This window comes from Hesperophylax consimilis, chromosome 4 (genome assembly GCF_061612785.1).
Source record: "Hesperophylax consimilis isolate HC1 chromosome 4, BYU_Hcon_1.0, whole genome shotgun sequence".
NCBI classification, from domain to species: domain Eukaryota; kingdom Metazoa; phylum Arthropoda; class Insecta; order Trichoptera; family Limnephilidae; genus Hesperophylax; species Hesperophylax consimilis.
In genome coordinates, this window is record NC_142839.1 from 27,305,124 (window position 1) to 27,320,756 (window position 15,633).

General features: G+C 34.8%; 1 protein-coding gene across 2 annotated transcripts; it reads left to right on the plus strand.

Moving 5' to 3' along the window:
- Positions 1-11,251, plus strand: dock (SH2/SH3 adaptor protein dock). Of its 2 annotated transcripts, none has more exons than XM_089651615.1 (7): positions 1-86; positions 1,975-2,424; positions 3,130-3,381; positions 4,089-4,176; positions 4,285-4,475; positions 5,235-5,427; positions 7,357-11,251. In XM_089651615.1, exons 2-7 carry the CDS (start codon positions 2,117-2,119, stop codon positions 7,564-7,566), a joined length of 1,242 nt encoding a protein of 413 aa, XP_089507741.1. In that variant the 5' UTR covers positions 1-86; positions 1,975-2,116; the 3' UTR covers positions 7,567-11,251. The 2 variants fall into 2 exon arrangements, with proteins under 2 accessions (XP_089507741.1, XP_089507740.1); XM_089651614.1 differs by having other exon boundaries at positions 4,089-4,174; positions 4,280-4,475.
- Positions 11,252-15,633: the final 4,382 nt, after the last annotated feature.

Sequence of the window (15,633 nt, forward strand, 5' to 3'; positions counted from 1 at the left end):
CAAATCATAGAATTTTGAAGTAAGACATTTTGTCTCATTTGTCTGATTTTGACTTTCCGCATTTCTCCAAAGTTTTCTACAAAAAAGTATGTCTATATCGAATATTTACGCTATTTCTTATTTTAATATCTGTTAAGTTTATTCCAAAACAATAAAATGCATTGAATGTGATAATATCAACGGAGAAAGTGTTCTCTCGACCGGGTGTAAATGCCTAAAGTTGTTTACAATCGATTATATTCTCTACATATTAGTAAAAAAACGACATCATTGATACAAGATAAATTATTTGTAATTATTTGCTGCTTAAAATTTCAATTCGAGACGGATTTTAATCGAGTGAATATGGTTGGCTCTGTGTTTTTTTTTTGCAATCTCAGACGATAAAACCTACGTCTTGTTTCACATCCTTCAAATATTTGATTACAGACAAAACCTCAGGACAAAATTGTAGGATATTAATTACCGAGTAAAATCTTGAATCCGTAAATAATAGTAATTTCTGTAAAGCCATACTTTTTCATGTGTTGTATTTTAGACTAGGCTTTTTATGATTTATTTTCTCTTTTGTTAGTAACTCGTTCTCAACATCATGAAAAGTTTTCTTAATTCGCTTTTATTTTTGTTAATAAATTGTTCCGCTTATCGCGAACATTGTCTTCCTGAACTAAATTAGAAATGATTGTCCATAATTTCGTACGGGAGTCTTAAGTTCCTCTTGCAAAAATAAGTTTGTGTCCCTTTTTTCCAACTCTTGGGTTTTATTTATTTTGTTGTATGTTTTCGAAACAATGTTTTTCGAAACAAATTTTCATATTGTCATTATTTACAGGAGAACGAGAGGTATTCAGACCTGTTTTACATAATAACGATTATGTGTACAAAATTTCTTGATTGTCGAGTGAGGGATAAGTTGTTATTTATTCAAATTAGTCTTTCTTCTGTTTCTAAATCAATGGACAGTTAAAAGTTTAGCCAGATCTGGGATGTCTTATTAAAGATAAATTCCAATTCGTTACCTATATAATTTTATTTATTTAAATGAACAACTCATACAAACTAAGCATGTTTATATCTTGTATTATTAATCTTCAATTTTCTGTGTTATTTGATGTCATTATGTCCACGGAGAGTGACCAATCTATGTTTAAAATATCTCCACTTCCTGCAGTACGTTTGAAAACCATGCATTTATAGCATAATTGATGAATTATTTGCAGTAACCAACTTTGATGTTATTTTTTTCTTTCTTTGTCATAAATTATCATGAACAATTATATTCACGAATATTGTGTGAAAGATGAAAGTACTTCTAATTTGGTTGTTGTTAACACACTTCCGGCAGGAAGGGTAGTTCTAGATTTTACACCTGTCCTACTTGAATGACTGGAAAGGCATTGCTGTCATTTATATGTATAAACAATGTGAGACAAGTCTCCCATTTTCTTGTCTCTTGTGTGGAAGAATATTTAATCAATAGGAAACTATACTATCCTGTAGAATGGATAATAAATCCTTGCACTTAAGATGCGGAAATCATTATTTTTTGTAATGATTTCTGCAAAAGTGAAAACTAAATATTTTACACATAAACCTGACTTTAACCTCAGTTTATTGAGTTGTATTACAAAATAGGCTTTAATTTAAGACAGCACTTTTATAGTTGGGGTGTGGTGACTACTATGTAAAAAAAAAAATCATTCAAATATATGTATTATTTTCAAAGATATATCGGTTTAGCGAAATTCGTTTTGTCGAATGGGACCCTATTTTCGCCCGCTTGAAGTGTGTTAGAGTAAGAGATCTGGAAGTAGAGATCAGTTCTCCTACAAAAACATCTGATTATTATTAATGTCCTAATGACTGTTCAGTTTAGGATTGTTGCAAACAGAAGTTCAAAAAGAACCGTCGAAGTTTTCAACCGCAGCAGTTAAAATATTAAAGGTTTGACATAATTTTTTTATTTTGTTGCAGTATTGTTGCGTAAACCCGTCTTCTTTAGGCTTATATATGCCCATTTATCAGCACACGGTGGTTGACCTCTGGAAGGAAGGCTAGCAACAGCACCGTCAGGAGAGAGGCAGAAGAGTCGGCTGAGGTGGCAGCTGGGGGTGTCATGTTGGAGACGCGCTCTCTCCGCGGAGCTCCCGACACCAACTGGACTAGCAAGCCCCTGCCCGTTCCCCACGCCTCCCTTATGGCCAGCATGCGGCACGGCAAGGCCAACCAAGACGACGTCTGTTACGTGGTGGCCAAGTATGACTATGCGGCTCAGGGGGCGCAGGAACTGGACCTACGAAAGAATGAGCGCTACATGCTCGTTGATGATTCCAAGCACTGGTGGAGAGTTCAGAATTCTAGGAATCAATCCGGCTATGTGCCTAGCAATTATGTGAAGAAAGAGAAACCCTCCTTGTTTGATAGGTAATATAATCGTTGTATTATTAAGTATTTTTATTGTTACACATGTCTTTTCTAAAGTATTAGTAATTGAAATAAGTGCACACTGACTGTTTGAAGTAAGCAATGCGTGATGTATAATCAGTTGCGGTTTTGTCTAATGTGCAGTGATCCCCAAAAGAATAACTACGTCATACAAGACTCACTTGGTTTATAATATTACTACAGTTCAAACAGTTCCCCACAACTCCATAGTAAAAAACCCACCAATAAGAATCCGGTCTGGCGCTGATTTCAGAATGCACAAGGAAGCTAAAAAACCTATGGTGTATTTCATACAACATAAAGTCTGTTCCGAACGGTGCTAGAAGGTATAGGTAGGTCATAATTCGTTATTCGTGTGCGCCCCGCCGCAATGTGTTTGTTGTTGGACTCACCGAACGCATTCAGGTGACATATCTGCTCTGCATCTGTTGGCTTCAAACATGGTCACTTAAACTATAAATAGCAGATAATATTACTTTACAATAATATTACGCGCATCTCAATTGCCATTAACAACAGCTACTGAATTTATAGTTTAAGTATTATGGTAACATCTGTGGTGGTATGCAATGAAAATGCTACTATTTATTAATTATTGTGTAGCTGTACCCGTAGTACGTATGTTTGAGGGTAATGTTATTTAAGCGTCAGTTTAGTATACAAAACCATATGCTTACGTTTCAGTATTAAGAAAAAGGTGAAAAAGGGCTCAGGATCCAAGACGCTCCCGCAGCAGGGCTCTCCTACGCACGGCTCCCCGGGTGCGCGCCGGCCCCCCCCGGACCCCTCCGAGGCCATCGGCACTGCTGTGGTAAAGTACAACTACCAGGCGCAGCAACCCGATGAGCTGGCCCTCACCAAGGGCACCCGCATCCTCATCCTAGAGAAGAGCAATGATGGCTGGTGGCGTGGACAGTCTGGCACCTGCACTGGATGGTCAGACACCAACTATTTATCTTATAATCTGCTCAGTTAAACTGGATAGACGATAAAGGCAACTAACCTAAGTGACATCACAATCCATTAAAAAAAGGGGGAAATACTAAAATCCACTTTGATGACATAATTTTAATGACTCCCCACCCCCCCTTACTTATTCCTTTTTGCATTTTCTAAAGTCCACTTGACACATTGCAAATATCTTTTTAATACTGTTATAGCGTATGCTGTAATAGCCGGAGTATAGTATTCCTAGAGAGATGTCGTACATGACGGCATCATTCTATTATTTTCTGTCTTTTTTTTTTGTACAAGACACGTGAAAAGGATGATTTTTATTGATGACAAATATACAACCTCTCTCTGGGACTATAACGGTGAATTATATTTATCATATTATAACCTTTACAAAGGGTTACATTGATTTATTTTTGGGTTATTATGTTGTGTTGTGCTACCTTCTTCTTTAGCCAACGTTTCGGACAGCATTACAGTGTTCATCATGTATGACACATCTGCCCTGATGATGGACACTGCTGTTAATAAATCAATATAATACTTTTGGCCGTGAAAATCTGAAATCATATCTGCAAAGGGTTTTCATGGCTTTCAATAAAAAACATAGAATCTTCCCTCATTACATATTGGTTAGGTAAACTTTTGGATTTTTTCCAAGTATGAATCAACTGTTTTATGAATTCCAGGTTTCCATCTAATTACACAAGCGAAGAAGGCGATGCGGATGACACAGTGCACACTTACGCAATGGCTGAAAATGTTTTAGATATTGTGGTAAGAACTTTAAAAAATTGTATATTGCAAGCTTTGAAAATAATTAAATATTTTTGCCACAAGATTCCGTAGCAGCGAGAAATACATAGTTATTTATTAATGCTGCAGGTGGCACTGTACTCATTCTCCGCCAGCAACGATCAGGAGTTATCGTTTGAAAAGGGTGACCGGCTGGAGATTGTGGAGCGACCAGCTGCGGATCCCGAGTGGTACCGTGCCCGGAACGGCCAGGGGCTGGTGGGGCTTGTGCCCAGAAACTACCTGCAGGAACTCTCCGAGTACCTCACGCAACCTTACAAGTTAGTGGAATGCTCGCTCTTTGTCTTTAACCAATAAATGCAAGCACTATACAGGATATGCACATATCGCCCTGTAGGAAGCATCTGTCTACCAAGCACATAGAACTTATGGGTGTGCTCACACCAAAAATGCATTTTGCAATATTGCTCCAGTTTTGCCTAAAATTGTGCAGCCATGACCGGGGCCAGACCTGTGTAGGGGCAATTGGAGCAGTCCAATCTGGGCGCCGACTTGCCAAAGTCCCAAGGAGCCAAGGCACTGATAATACCTAAAACCGCCCGTGTATTTCCTTTTCCGTGTTCAATAGTACTGCCTTGAAACATGCGCAGGTTTGTTACGCTAATTGTCTTTCTAAACTCTAGTACTGCCTCCTATTGAACACAAGGCCAGATATTGGCCAGGTCTGGCCAGTGTATTTCCTTTTCATGTCATCAAAGTCATAGCCTAATGGTAATATGCGTAGCACTGGTTTTGGTTGGCATGATATTGGAAGCCTTGATTACAATAAATAATTAATGAGTTATCTAAAATATCTGTAGTTTTTATTTATTTTTTTTTTAATTAAGAAAAAGTATTTTCACAATTTATTCTTTAAAAATACATAATACACAAAAAAAATTATAATATTTTTACAAAAATACATAGTGAATGGCATAAGAACAAAATAGTGAAAAAATATGTTTTTTAGTATTTCTGATCTAGCTTTTGAGTTTGGTGTTAAATATAAATCCTTGTTGAAGAAGCAATGTATGTTTCAGTGAAAGTGGAGGTGGGGAAGGTGGAGTGGGTGGGGGCACAGGCACCATGTCACAGAGTATGGTGCGTGCAGCCGCCAGTGCACTCTCCGGCAAGCCCTGGTACTACGGCGCCATTACGCGTACGCAGTGTGACGTGCTGCTCAATCAGCATGGCCACGACGGAGACTTTCTCATCAGGGACAGTGAGACCAATGTAAGTGGAATGGTTCCTAGCTTTTGGAAGATCTAAGGTCTTTAGTAGATCACCAGGTAGAAATGGCGAGACAATCTCAAGGAGTGCCTGAAGCCAAGTGGGCGTTCAGATTGCTGTTTACTTTTTGGATAATACATGCCAGCTCTTGGTTTGCAAGAGTGCTGTCTCTTATTAAGGTGCCTGTAAACGATCAAATTTGTTTGTCAAATTTAACGTTTGCTCGTCACGTGTTTGATGAGCAAGGCCTGGCAAGGCCGCAAACGTTCAAATGAAGTTTGTCAAATATTAGTTCATTTATTTACAGCTTTCGCCGGGAATTGTCTTTTGACGTTTATTGTATCCGGTCTGAAGTGGGGTGAATAGTGAAATATTTTGTATTGTTAAAAATGACGGATGCGGACAAAGCATTTCTTGCGTTGACATTAGCTCTGTGTCTTAAAAAGAAAAAAAGAAGGTGTTGGTCTAGACTCTAGAGAATGGCTAAAATTAAGAGCTAAATATACCAATATATATTTTTTTCACGTCTTCTTCCGTAATATTGGCGCGAAATACTTTTAATAAATCCGTTATTGTTTTTATTCCTATGTTTCTTTTATTCTTGTCCATATAGTCCCTGCATTTTACTTTCTACAGTTGCGGCAGATCGCGATATATGGATATAAAATGTAATAAAAAGTCTCTTTCACTTATAACATTCGATGACGCAGCACTCTCCATAGTGATGGCAACACGAAACTGACGTTTGTTTGATAAACACCCCCGCAAACGTTCAAACATGTTGTCAAATATCGTTCAAACTTTCCGTCAATCAGAATTTCTGACAAACACGTCAAACACGTAGTTTGTTTGACAAGCACATCAAACAAGGCCGCAGATGTTCAAATAATTTGACAAACACGTAAATTTGACAAACAAATTTGATCGTTTACAGGCACCTTTACTCAGTGAGCATTAAAAGTACAGTAGAAACCAGTTTGAACCCAGATAATTCGAAAAAATGTGTAATTCGAAATTTTTTAGAAAATTCGAAAAAAAAGCCCTAGAATTTTTTTTCATAAATATTTTTTTAATTGATAATTTGAAATATATTTTGGTGTTCGCCCGAATAATTCGAAAAAAATTCGATTTTTGCGATAAAAGTCATGATTTCTCAAAATCTGAATCTCACAGGGAGCTATGGTGGTAAAATGATGATTTACGCGGTCACACATCTTCCTAATTCGTAAATATGTTTTTGGCTCTGTTTTTTCAATTTATGCTGGAATATGTCATATTTTTACTAAATTGGAGGGCCGACCGTGACGGTAATCGCCTGCATAAATTTGATTAATATTGGAATAAGTCATATCTCTAAATAAATAGTATAAAACAAAGTCTCTGATCCGTGTCTGTCTGTTTGTGCGCTTAGTTCTTCTAAACTACGCAACAGATTTTGATAAGGTTTTCACTATAATTTAGAGAATTTCTTCCGGAAGGTTTATATGTATATAATACATGCATATTATATTTGTAGAAAGTAGAGAAAAGTCAAACAACACCGGGCCCACGTCAGCTAGTTATTACTAATTTACTTAAAATACCTACCTGAATTTGAGGGGCTGGCCGAGGAACTCAATTTTTGGCAAATTCAAAATTTCTGTTTTTGTTGTCCTGTGGCTTTCGAATGAACGGGGTTCTACTGCATTATATTTTTTTCATACATAATATTAATCTCCAAACTCGTCTTAGCTTGTGCGGAAAAATAAGTCACTCTGACTTGTAGGACTGCCATCGGGTTAAATTAATTAGGCTTTTAACGATATGGAAACAATAATGTCTGCTTGACATTATTATTATTGCACATATGAATATAATAAACAAACTGCAACATCAATAAGTTTCTGGTTGACACTCGAGGGGTCCATTTCTAAAAGTTGAGATGCATTGCAGATGGGCGACTACTCTGTCTCACTGAAGGCTCCGGGCCGCAACAAACACTTCCGAGTGCATGTGGAGGGTTCTCTGTACTGCATCGGTCAGAGGAAGTTCCACGCCCTGGAGCAGCTGGTGGCGCACTACCAGCGAGCCCCCATCTACACTAACAAGCAGGGGGAGAAGCTGTACCTAGTTAGACCCCTGCCCAATAACAATGCATGCTAAACCAACCATCCCACAAGCAATGGTGCTTGTTGCGACTAGGCATACTTATTTAATGGAGGCATTACATTAGTAAGCTATGGCTTTACTAAGTTTAAAAAAATACTTATGTATTAGTAATTTGGCTACCCCGCCATGTAATATTCCATAAATATACTTTTACTGACAATGAATGATTCTTGATATTGTTTCATAATGTATTATTTAAACATGATTTTATTTTATATTCAGTAATGTATCCAATCACGAAAGTAGGCTATGTATACCACCTTGAAAAATAATATTATCATTTATTTATATGCATTTTTTTTTGTATAGTAAAGACTTTAAATATTTGATAATTTTTGTATGTAGTTTTAATTTAGTGATTAAATACATAATCGTAATGAATGAACTTGTCAAATAAGTTTGTGGATAATATTTAATATGTATATCGTTAGTTTTGGATGAAGCCTTTTGGAATGAGGCATTCTTTATGTTGTGTATGTATCGGGTGTTAATGTCTGGTGGACTCATTAGGTGTATACACGGTGTCCGGAAACTCGTAGTACAAACAGGAAATGTATGAATATAAATCACAGAGAACATTATATAATCGATGTTAAGTAGTTCCCCCAGAATTGCTCAGAGAAATGTTTTTTTTATTGTACCTATTGTATATGGCGGCACACAAGAGGTTAAACAGCTGATATTAACATCCTGTGATTGATTTTTTCAATTTTCACCTAAAAAATTCCAACTTCGGAATTTTTTTGAAAACGAAAGCTCAAATCATAAAAGTTATAACTCAAAATTGATTCAAATGTGCGAAGTTTCTCACTTGTATTACGATTTTCCGTAAATCGTGTACATATACATACAATACTGAACATATTCTGGAATGAAAAGTGACACATTCCAAATGGCTCTCGATTTTCTATCGTACTATCTTACTTCCAAATATAATAATTTTTTTTTTAAATTCCATTAGCACACCCCTACTAATTGTTTACGCCAAATTGGAAATTGTGTTTCCAGAAAAATATTGTTTATTGAGGTACTTTTTTAACTTGTGCTACTTATACCTAGATTATTTATGTAAGTCAAAAGATCCATTTTGTAGATTTGAAAATACATACATACTAATTGTATCTTGGGGCGTGTCTATAGTCGGGCTATGAATTGTTTTCAATATTAAATTTGACTATCAATCGCTGATGTATCTTCGAGCATACTAAATACTTTCTTTCAATTGGTCACCTCTAAGAATAATAATTTAAACATAATCAAAATGAGGCCTATAACATTAGGAAATAAAATAAAATATTATTAGCGTCCTTGAGGTGATTTTTCACAAAAAGGCGCTATATAAATTATCCAATTATTAATATTATCATGTACATTATTTTTTGTTTTTGAGTTAATAATAATTCTACGTAATCATTACGGAGTTCTCTGAATTGTCTAGTCTTCTTTTTGTATTTTACTAATTCAAAATTATTCATTCTCAAATTCTAGTATTATTTTTCTTCTATAAAATTTATTTAAAAAATATTTGTTTTAAAAGGTCTTCAATGATCTAATTATAAATATTGCTGATGGATTTAACACTAAATATTATGTACATACTAAGACGGCCTCCCTCGCTCCTTGGTCTATACATTAAGGCTGGGAACGTACCAGGCAGCCAAGATTTGAAGGAGTCAATGCTTGCAGCCCTATGCATTAGCTGGTCGTACTGGCTGCCCGCATCCTCAGCTGCTTGCTAAATCACTGGCTCCCGCAGCCGGCAATCTTTGGTTGTCTACTGCTTTAGCTTGAATACATTTTCATACGACTTTGAAGATTGTGTTGGCTGCCCAGTGCGTTTCTAGTCTTAACTTTGAATCTGGAGATTGCGGGTTTCATTCCTGTTGCAGCGCTAAAATGTGTGGTTGCTGGCCGGCTGGATATTGTGATGTTTACTGTCAACTTTGATGGACCTTAAAAAATAGTTTCACAGCTGTTGCAAGAAAGATGAATAAATAAATAAATAAAGATGCATTTCATTAATATAATTTTCTCAAAAATTCTTTCACAATGTGTTCAAATTCTGATGATAGCCCAAATTATTCAGAATGTTCATAGACATTCAAATTAGTAAACCAGCCGGCAAAGGGGAACAAGCTAAGTGCGCAGAGTGCGGGAGACGACATGATTTGGACCTTTTGTGATTTGTCAATAAAAGAATTTGACGGGTAGTATCACCATTCAGTCCCCGTAAATAAATTCTGCTTTTGAATTACTAGTCCTTTTTACAATTGCGCACAAATTGCTGACTGCGTAAAAAAACTGCAAATTCCGAATCGGGTAAACAAAAGTTTAGGCTTGTTTTCAAAATTTTATATTTTGTTATACTTTTTAGTTTTTACAAATGTGTTATTATTTACCTCACTCAATTTTAGCATCACTATGCCAGGTGGTTCATTAAAAAACGAACATCCAGATCCTGTGCAGAAAAGTCCCACAATGGACTGCGCTGCAAACCTTTGCCTTACTTTAGTGAATTTTACTTTTCTGTGCAGGTTCTGGTTGTTTCAGTATGCGCTCTTCGGTGGTCAACATACGACTGATGTCGTAGTTTATTCAAAGCATTCTCAAACCCTTCTGGTGGCAAAAATATGGTCACGTTGTTTGCCTCCGCTCTGTCAAAATACTCAGATTTCGTGTTAGGGCAAGTCTATTAATTTCGATGTCTATGAGGATGTTACTTAAATCTATGTAAATATTTAAATTCTGCTAAATCTAAAATCGGAAAACATTTCTACATTAATTCAATGAATAGCAATTTAATCAGTAACTAATATACAGAATTCACGCATTTATAAATTTTATAAAATATAAAAAAACAAAGAAATGTAGGTGGATTCATTGGCTTTTAACCGCAGAAGGCAGTTTAAATGTTTCAGTATTAATATTAAATAGTATATTTGGGCATATCCAAAACTCCTGGAAATCTCTATCTCTCTAGTGGACAAAAGAACCACTTGTTCGAAAATTATGATTTAAGTTAAAAATGCAGTTATATCCATGAATTCACCAACTTTTTGTTGTTTTAAGACAATTTCTGCTTTTTATCTAATTTTACCATTATTGCAATTTGTGTCTATTTGCAATTATTAAAAATTTAATGTATTTTTGATGTAAAACTTACTTTTTATAAAAAATAAAACTCTGATACTGATTACAGAAAAAAAACATCTTCATATTCCAGATTTTGACAAATATTTGAAAATTTGTCAAATAATCTTCAGACACCTTTTTTTCAAAATATGAGAAACGCAAATATGTTTCTTTTGCATTACGTGAGCGAAATTAGAGGTGTCTTTATAATAGGAACGTCAACTTATCAATTAGACAAATTTAAGCGCATTATGATATTTGCCTTAAAATCGTTTATCAAATCAACACAATAATTTATTTCGTGAATAAACTTGCATATTCAATATATGTATGTTTTTAGGAATGCGTATATCTAAAGCCAGCCACGTATATGTATGTACATAATTAATGATATGTAAGAGAAGTATCAAAGGTTATTTTATTCAACAGTTAATCCTAAAATCAGATAAGATTAGGTGGTTTATGTATATGAAATTTGTAATTTTCTTTTGAATTGTTCTAATTAATCTCTGTAATTTTTCTTTTGAATTTCTGTTAAATTGTTCACAATTTATCGCATTTCTTAATTATGAATTCATGCTTACGTCTGATGAGTTTTATTTTTGTCTTATTGTGTGAACTGCAAATATTACTTTAAACATCTCTGTATATAAGGTAAAAATAAATATAATCAATGCCAACATCACTGCCTATGTGTCGATATTAATCAGTAAATAAATGTTAGTTGTGTCCCCTGAACATATTAAAGTAAAGCCATAGATTTTATATTGCATTTTAACTCAATTCTTCTAAAAGTCTCACAGTAGAGAAATTATGTTAAAACATTTTCTGTTTTGTGCTTTTGATTGTGTTTGATTTAACTCTTACATACCTGATCTTGTATGTTACTAGGTAAAAGAATTGACGTTAGTTTTATAGTTAAATTACCACATTTTATACATACTAGTAAGGTAAATATAATTACATAATACATTGAATTAATAGTAGTAAATTAAAGTGGTTTCACCAAAGAAAAATTGAATAAGTTTTTCAAGAAACATTTACGTAGCCATCTTAACATTATTCTGGTTCTCAATGCATTATGTATACACAATGATATATCAACGCTTCTAGAATCTTAACCTCAATATACCACTGCCCATCCGTTGTTCTCACTTCTCTCCGTGTTTGTTAATCAATCACTATACCCTACTCATCGGTTTAATGGAACAGTACCAGCATTTAGAACAATGTAGTTTGTAACAATGTGAGGGTTAACTTACCCATTCATTATTTAAGATAGGCACACTTATATTCATCCATAAAATGAACTTAAATGTCATTATAGGACGGCCACAATGTGTGATCCGTGGAGTATCTAATACAATACAAATGGTCAAATCATTGGTACGGTTACAACGAAGAGAAATGCGAATGTGCAAAGCTGCCCAGATTTGCAATTGAGCTAGTTGATATTTATGTTAGCTCAATGAATTGTGATTAAGCCCTAGCCCATGTAATCGAGAAGCTTGAATTATATGCTAAGTATGATGACTACGTCATATTGATGTATAATTGACAAGTTGCATTAGAATGGCGCTAATGGTTGAAGGGGGCGGGGTCGGTGTCGGTTTGTTGGTTGCCAGACATCTGGCGTTAGTGGGTCTCGCTTATTGAATATACAGGGCTTTAGTGTTGATCACAGGGTTCCTACGTGATTTATGGTTCTGTCTGTGGTGTGTATTGAATATGTTCATATTCTAGTATGACAAAATAACTGCCAAACTGATTAATTCATCACACATTCAAATTAGTTCCCTAGCCACTGATGGTATTAATCATCCATTAGTTTATCTTTTTTTAAATTTGTAGACACTAGTGAAATCTAATATTAATACATTACTATAATATGATTCATTGTTTTCCCTTAGAAGCGCATTAAATAAAATAATCCCTGAGAGGTTGTATGTCACCGATGATCATCCTATTCCTTCTCACCCTTCTTGTGCTATGTAATTCTGTGAACAGTAGATTTTGTATAATGTTGATTACTCTGACTTAAAAGCTTGCAACCGGCGCAACGCTCATGCGCTCTGATGGAATAAAAAGGTACTATGTAAGCGTGGCTACCATCTTGACAGGATTGACCGGATATGGAACCCACCAACAAATTTATAGAAAAAGGATGACGTTGCATACAACCTTTCTCTGCGACTATATAGATGACTTTGTTGCCTTTAAAATATTTGAGACAGCTTATGTTTGGATAATTTATCAATAGTTTCAATTCCAAAATTAACATTTATTTCATTCATATAAAAAAATACCCATATTAATAGTTATTTATTCCACCAAAGTATCGACGACCGTCCTACAAGTCAAATTGAGGAATTTTGAGATTAATGTATGTCAAATTCAAGAGTTGATGGTTCAAAGTGATGTGATATTTACAAAGTGCATTTGGAACAAACTGTAAGGCCTTTTGTACACAAGGCTATGCAAGTATCCGATACTCAACAACTCTAGTACCTTGGCGATTACCGCAATACATCTGCACAGAGGTTCGTACACAAGCACGATATGTCGACGCCAGTCTCCCCGACCAGCCATGCAAGGTCGTCACCACTCATGTCTTTGAGACTTTATATATCATTCCAAAATATGATATTACTTTTACAAAAACAATTTAGTCATATCTCTTTGGTATATATGAGGAGTAAATATTATCTTCAAAATATTATGTATATACATATATAACTCTCTTTGAATACCTATAGCCACTCAAGTGATTTTTGGCATACTATGCCAAGTTTGCATAACATTTTGAGCGATCGCTAATGTTTCGAAATTAATAAAACCTAAAAATGTGAAATCTAGCTGGATTCATTGGCTTTAAACCGTAGTAAAAAGTTTCATATGTTTCCATATTAATATTTTGAGGAATGGTATTAATTAAATAATACGGGAAATGTATATATACGACACCAATCAGATAGAAGACTAAGTACGGGTTCTTTCGGAGAATTTTAACAATTCTTCAAAATTCAGAGTTAATTTAAGTTCTGTGAATGATTTTTTCAAGTTATGTTATTATTTCAGTTCTATCAAGCAACTAGCCTTTAATGATATAATAACAGAACTTGAATAGGACTTTCACAGAACCCAAAAATGATGGTTGAAATTTTATGAATTGTTCAAATTCTCCGAAACAACCCGTCTTAAGGAATTTAGCATCTGTTTGGTGTTAATTATTTTTCTGCAACAGTCTGCAGTTAATATTACTTTCTATACAGGGATGAACCCATTATTTTCTGTTGACAATTTTTTTTTCAGTAACGATAGTAAGCAAAACTAAGTCTCATTGTGACTTGTGTCAGACATTTGGTCACAATGCATGTTGTTAGCGACAAAGTATCGGATACAACTTAAGGGATAGCCTTGTGTAGGAAGGGCCTAATTAGGTCTTGTGTACGAACGGTTAACTAACAAAATACTCATCAAATATCATTGTGCGTGTAAATTAAACTTTTTGAATTATTGTGATGCTTTTTTTAATTTTTGATAACTCTTAAACAAAAATATTTGTAATATCAATGTACCAACTATGTGTAGTTTTAAGAATATATTTTGTTGATGGCAAAAATGAGCATTACTGTGAGTTTATAATATAATATTATTTTGTTTAAGTTGATAATATTACATTTCAACAAATATAAGATGGAAGCATAGACATTCGAATTGATAGACCAGCTAATCAGGGAAAGGGGAACAAAACAAGTTGTGCAGTGCGAGGAGGCGGCAGACCGTCTCCCTTTCCATGATTTGTCAATAAATTAATGTGACATTATACAGACAACTCGCATTGTAATAATCACTATTTAGTCCTCAAAAATAAAATCTGCTTACGAATAACTAGTCTTATTGCTGGCTGCGTGAAAAACTTAACTACAAATCCCAAATTGGGTAAACAAAAGTTCAAGCTTGTTTCCAAAATTAAATATTTAGTTAGACACTTACAATAATTTTTCCACCTCACTCATTTTTAGCATCCTAAGCCAGGTGATTCGATACTGATACTGTGCAGATAAGTCTCACAATGGACTGCGCTGCAAACTGTTGCCTTACTTCACTTTCAGCGCAGGGTCTGGTTATTTCAATGAACGCTCTTCGTAGTTTATTCAAAGCACTAGAAACCCTCCTGGTGCCAAAAATAGGTCACATGCTTTGCCTCCCGCTCACGAAACTCAGATTTTATGTTAGGGCAAGTCTATCAATTTAGATGTCTATGGATGGAAGCCTAAGACTTGTAAAGCACAAAATTAACAAGAAATGTAAGATTAAGAAAAAAGTCAATCAGACAGTTAGCTGCCTTGGGTTTCTGTGAAAATACTAACTTGTATAATATCCTAAAAATAAAATAATTTATCTGCAACCATGGCAGCTTAGAATCCTCTAAAGAATTTGCGGCATCTATTGAATGAAACATTAGGCTCGCTCATGTGTAAGTGCTTCATTTTTGTATTTTGCTCAATATACAATGGTCAAGATATTAACATTAGCCGGTAAATTGACTATGAACTTTAATAGATGAGTGTAAGGATTTGCGGCATGATCAATATGGATTTATAATATATAATTTATTACTTTCAAATGTTTTATTTCTTGCCTGACAAGGTGAATTACTTTATCGACTTGTTTTACATGTTTAAAAACTAATATTTGATTAACATTCAGTGCTTAAATATAATTCCCTTACTGCGTGCTGATTCCAAGGACCAATTATATAAGTCTACCATTACCACGTTGATCCAATACTAAATTTCCTGATTGGAATCCAGAAGCCCAGAGAATAATAATAATAATATTTGGCTAATTTATATAGCTGCGTTTTCGTGAGAAATCACCTCATGGGGGAACTCAAGAACTTCAATAAGAATAGTCATTTTGTAA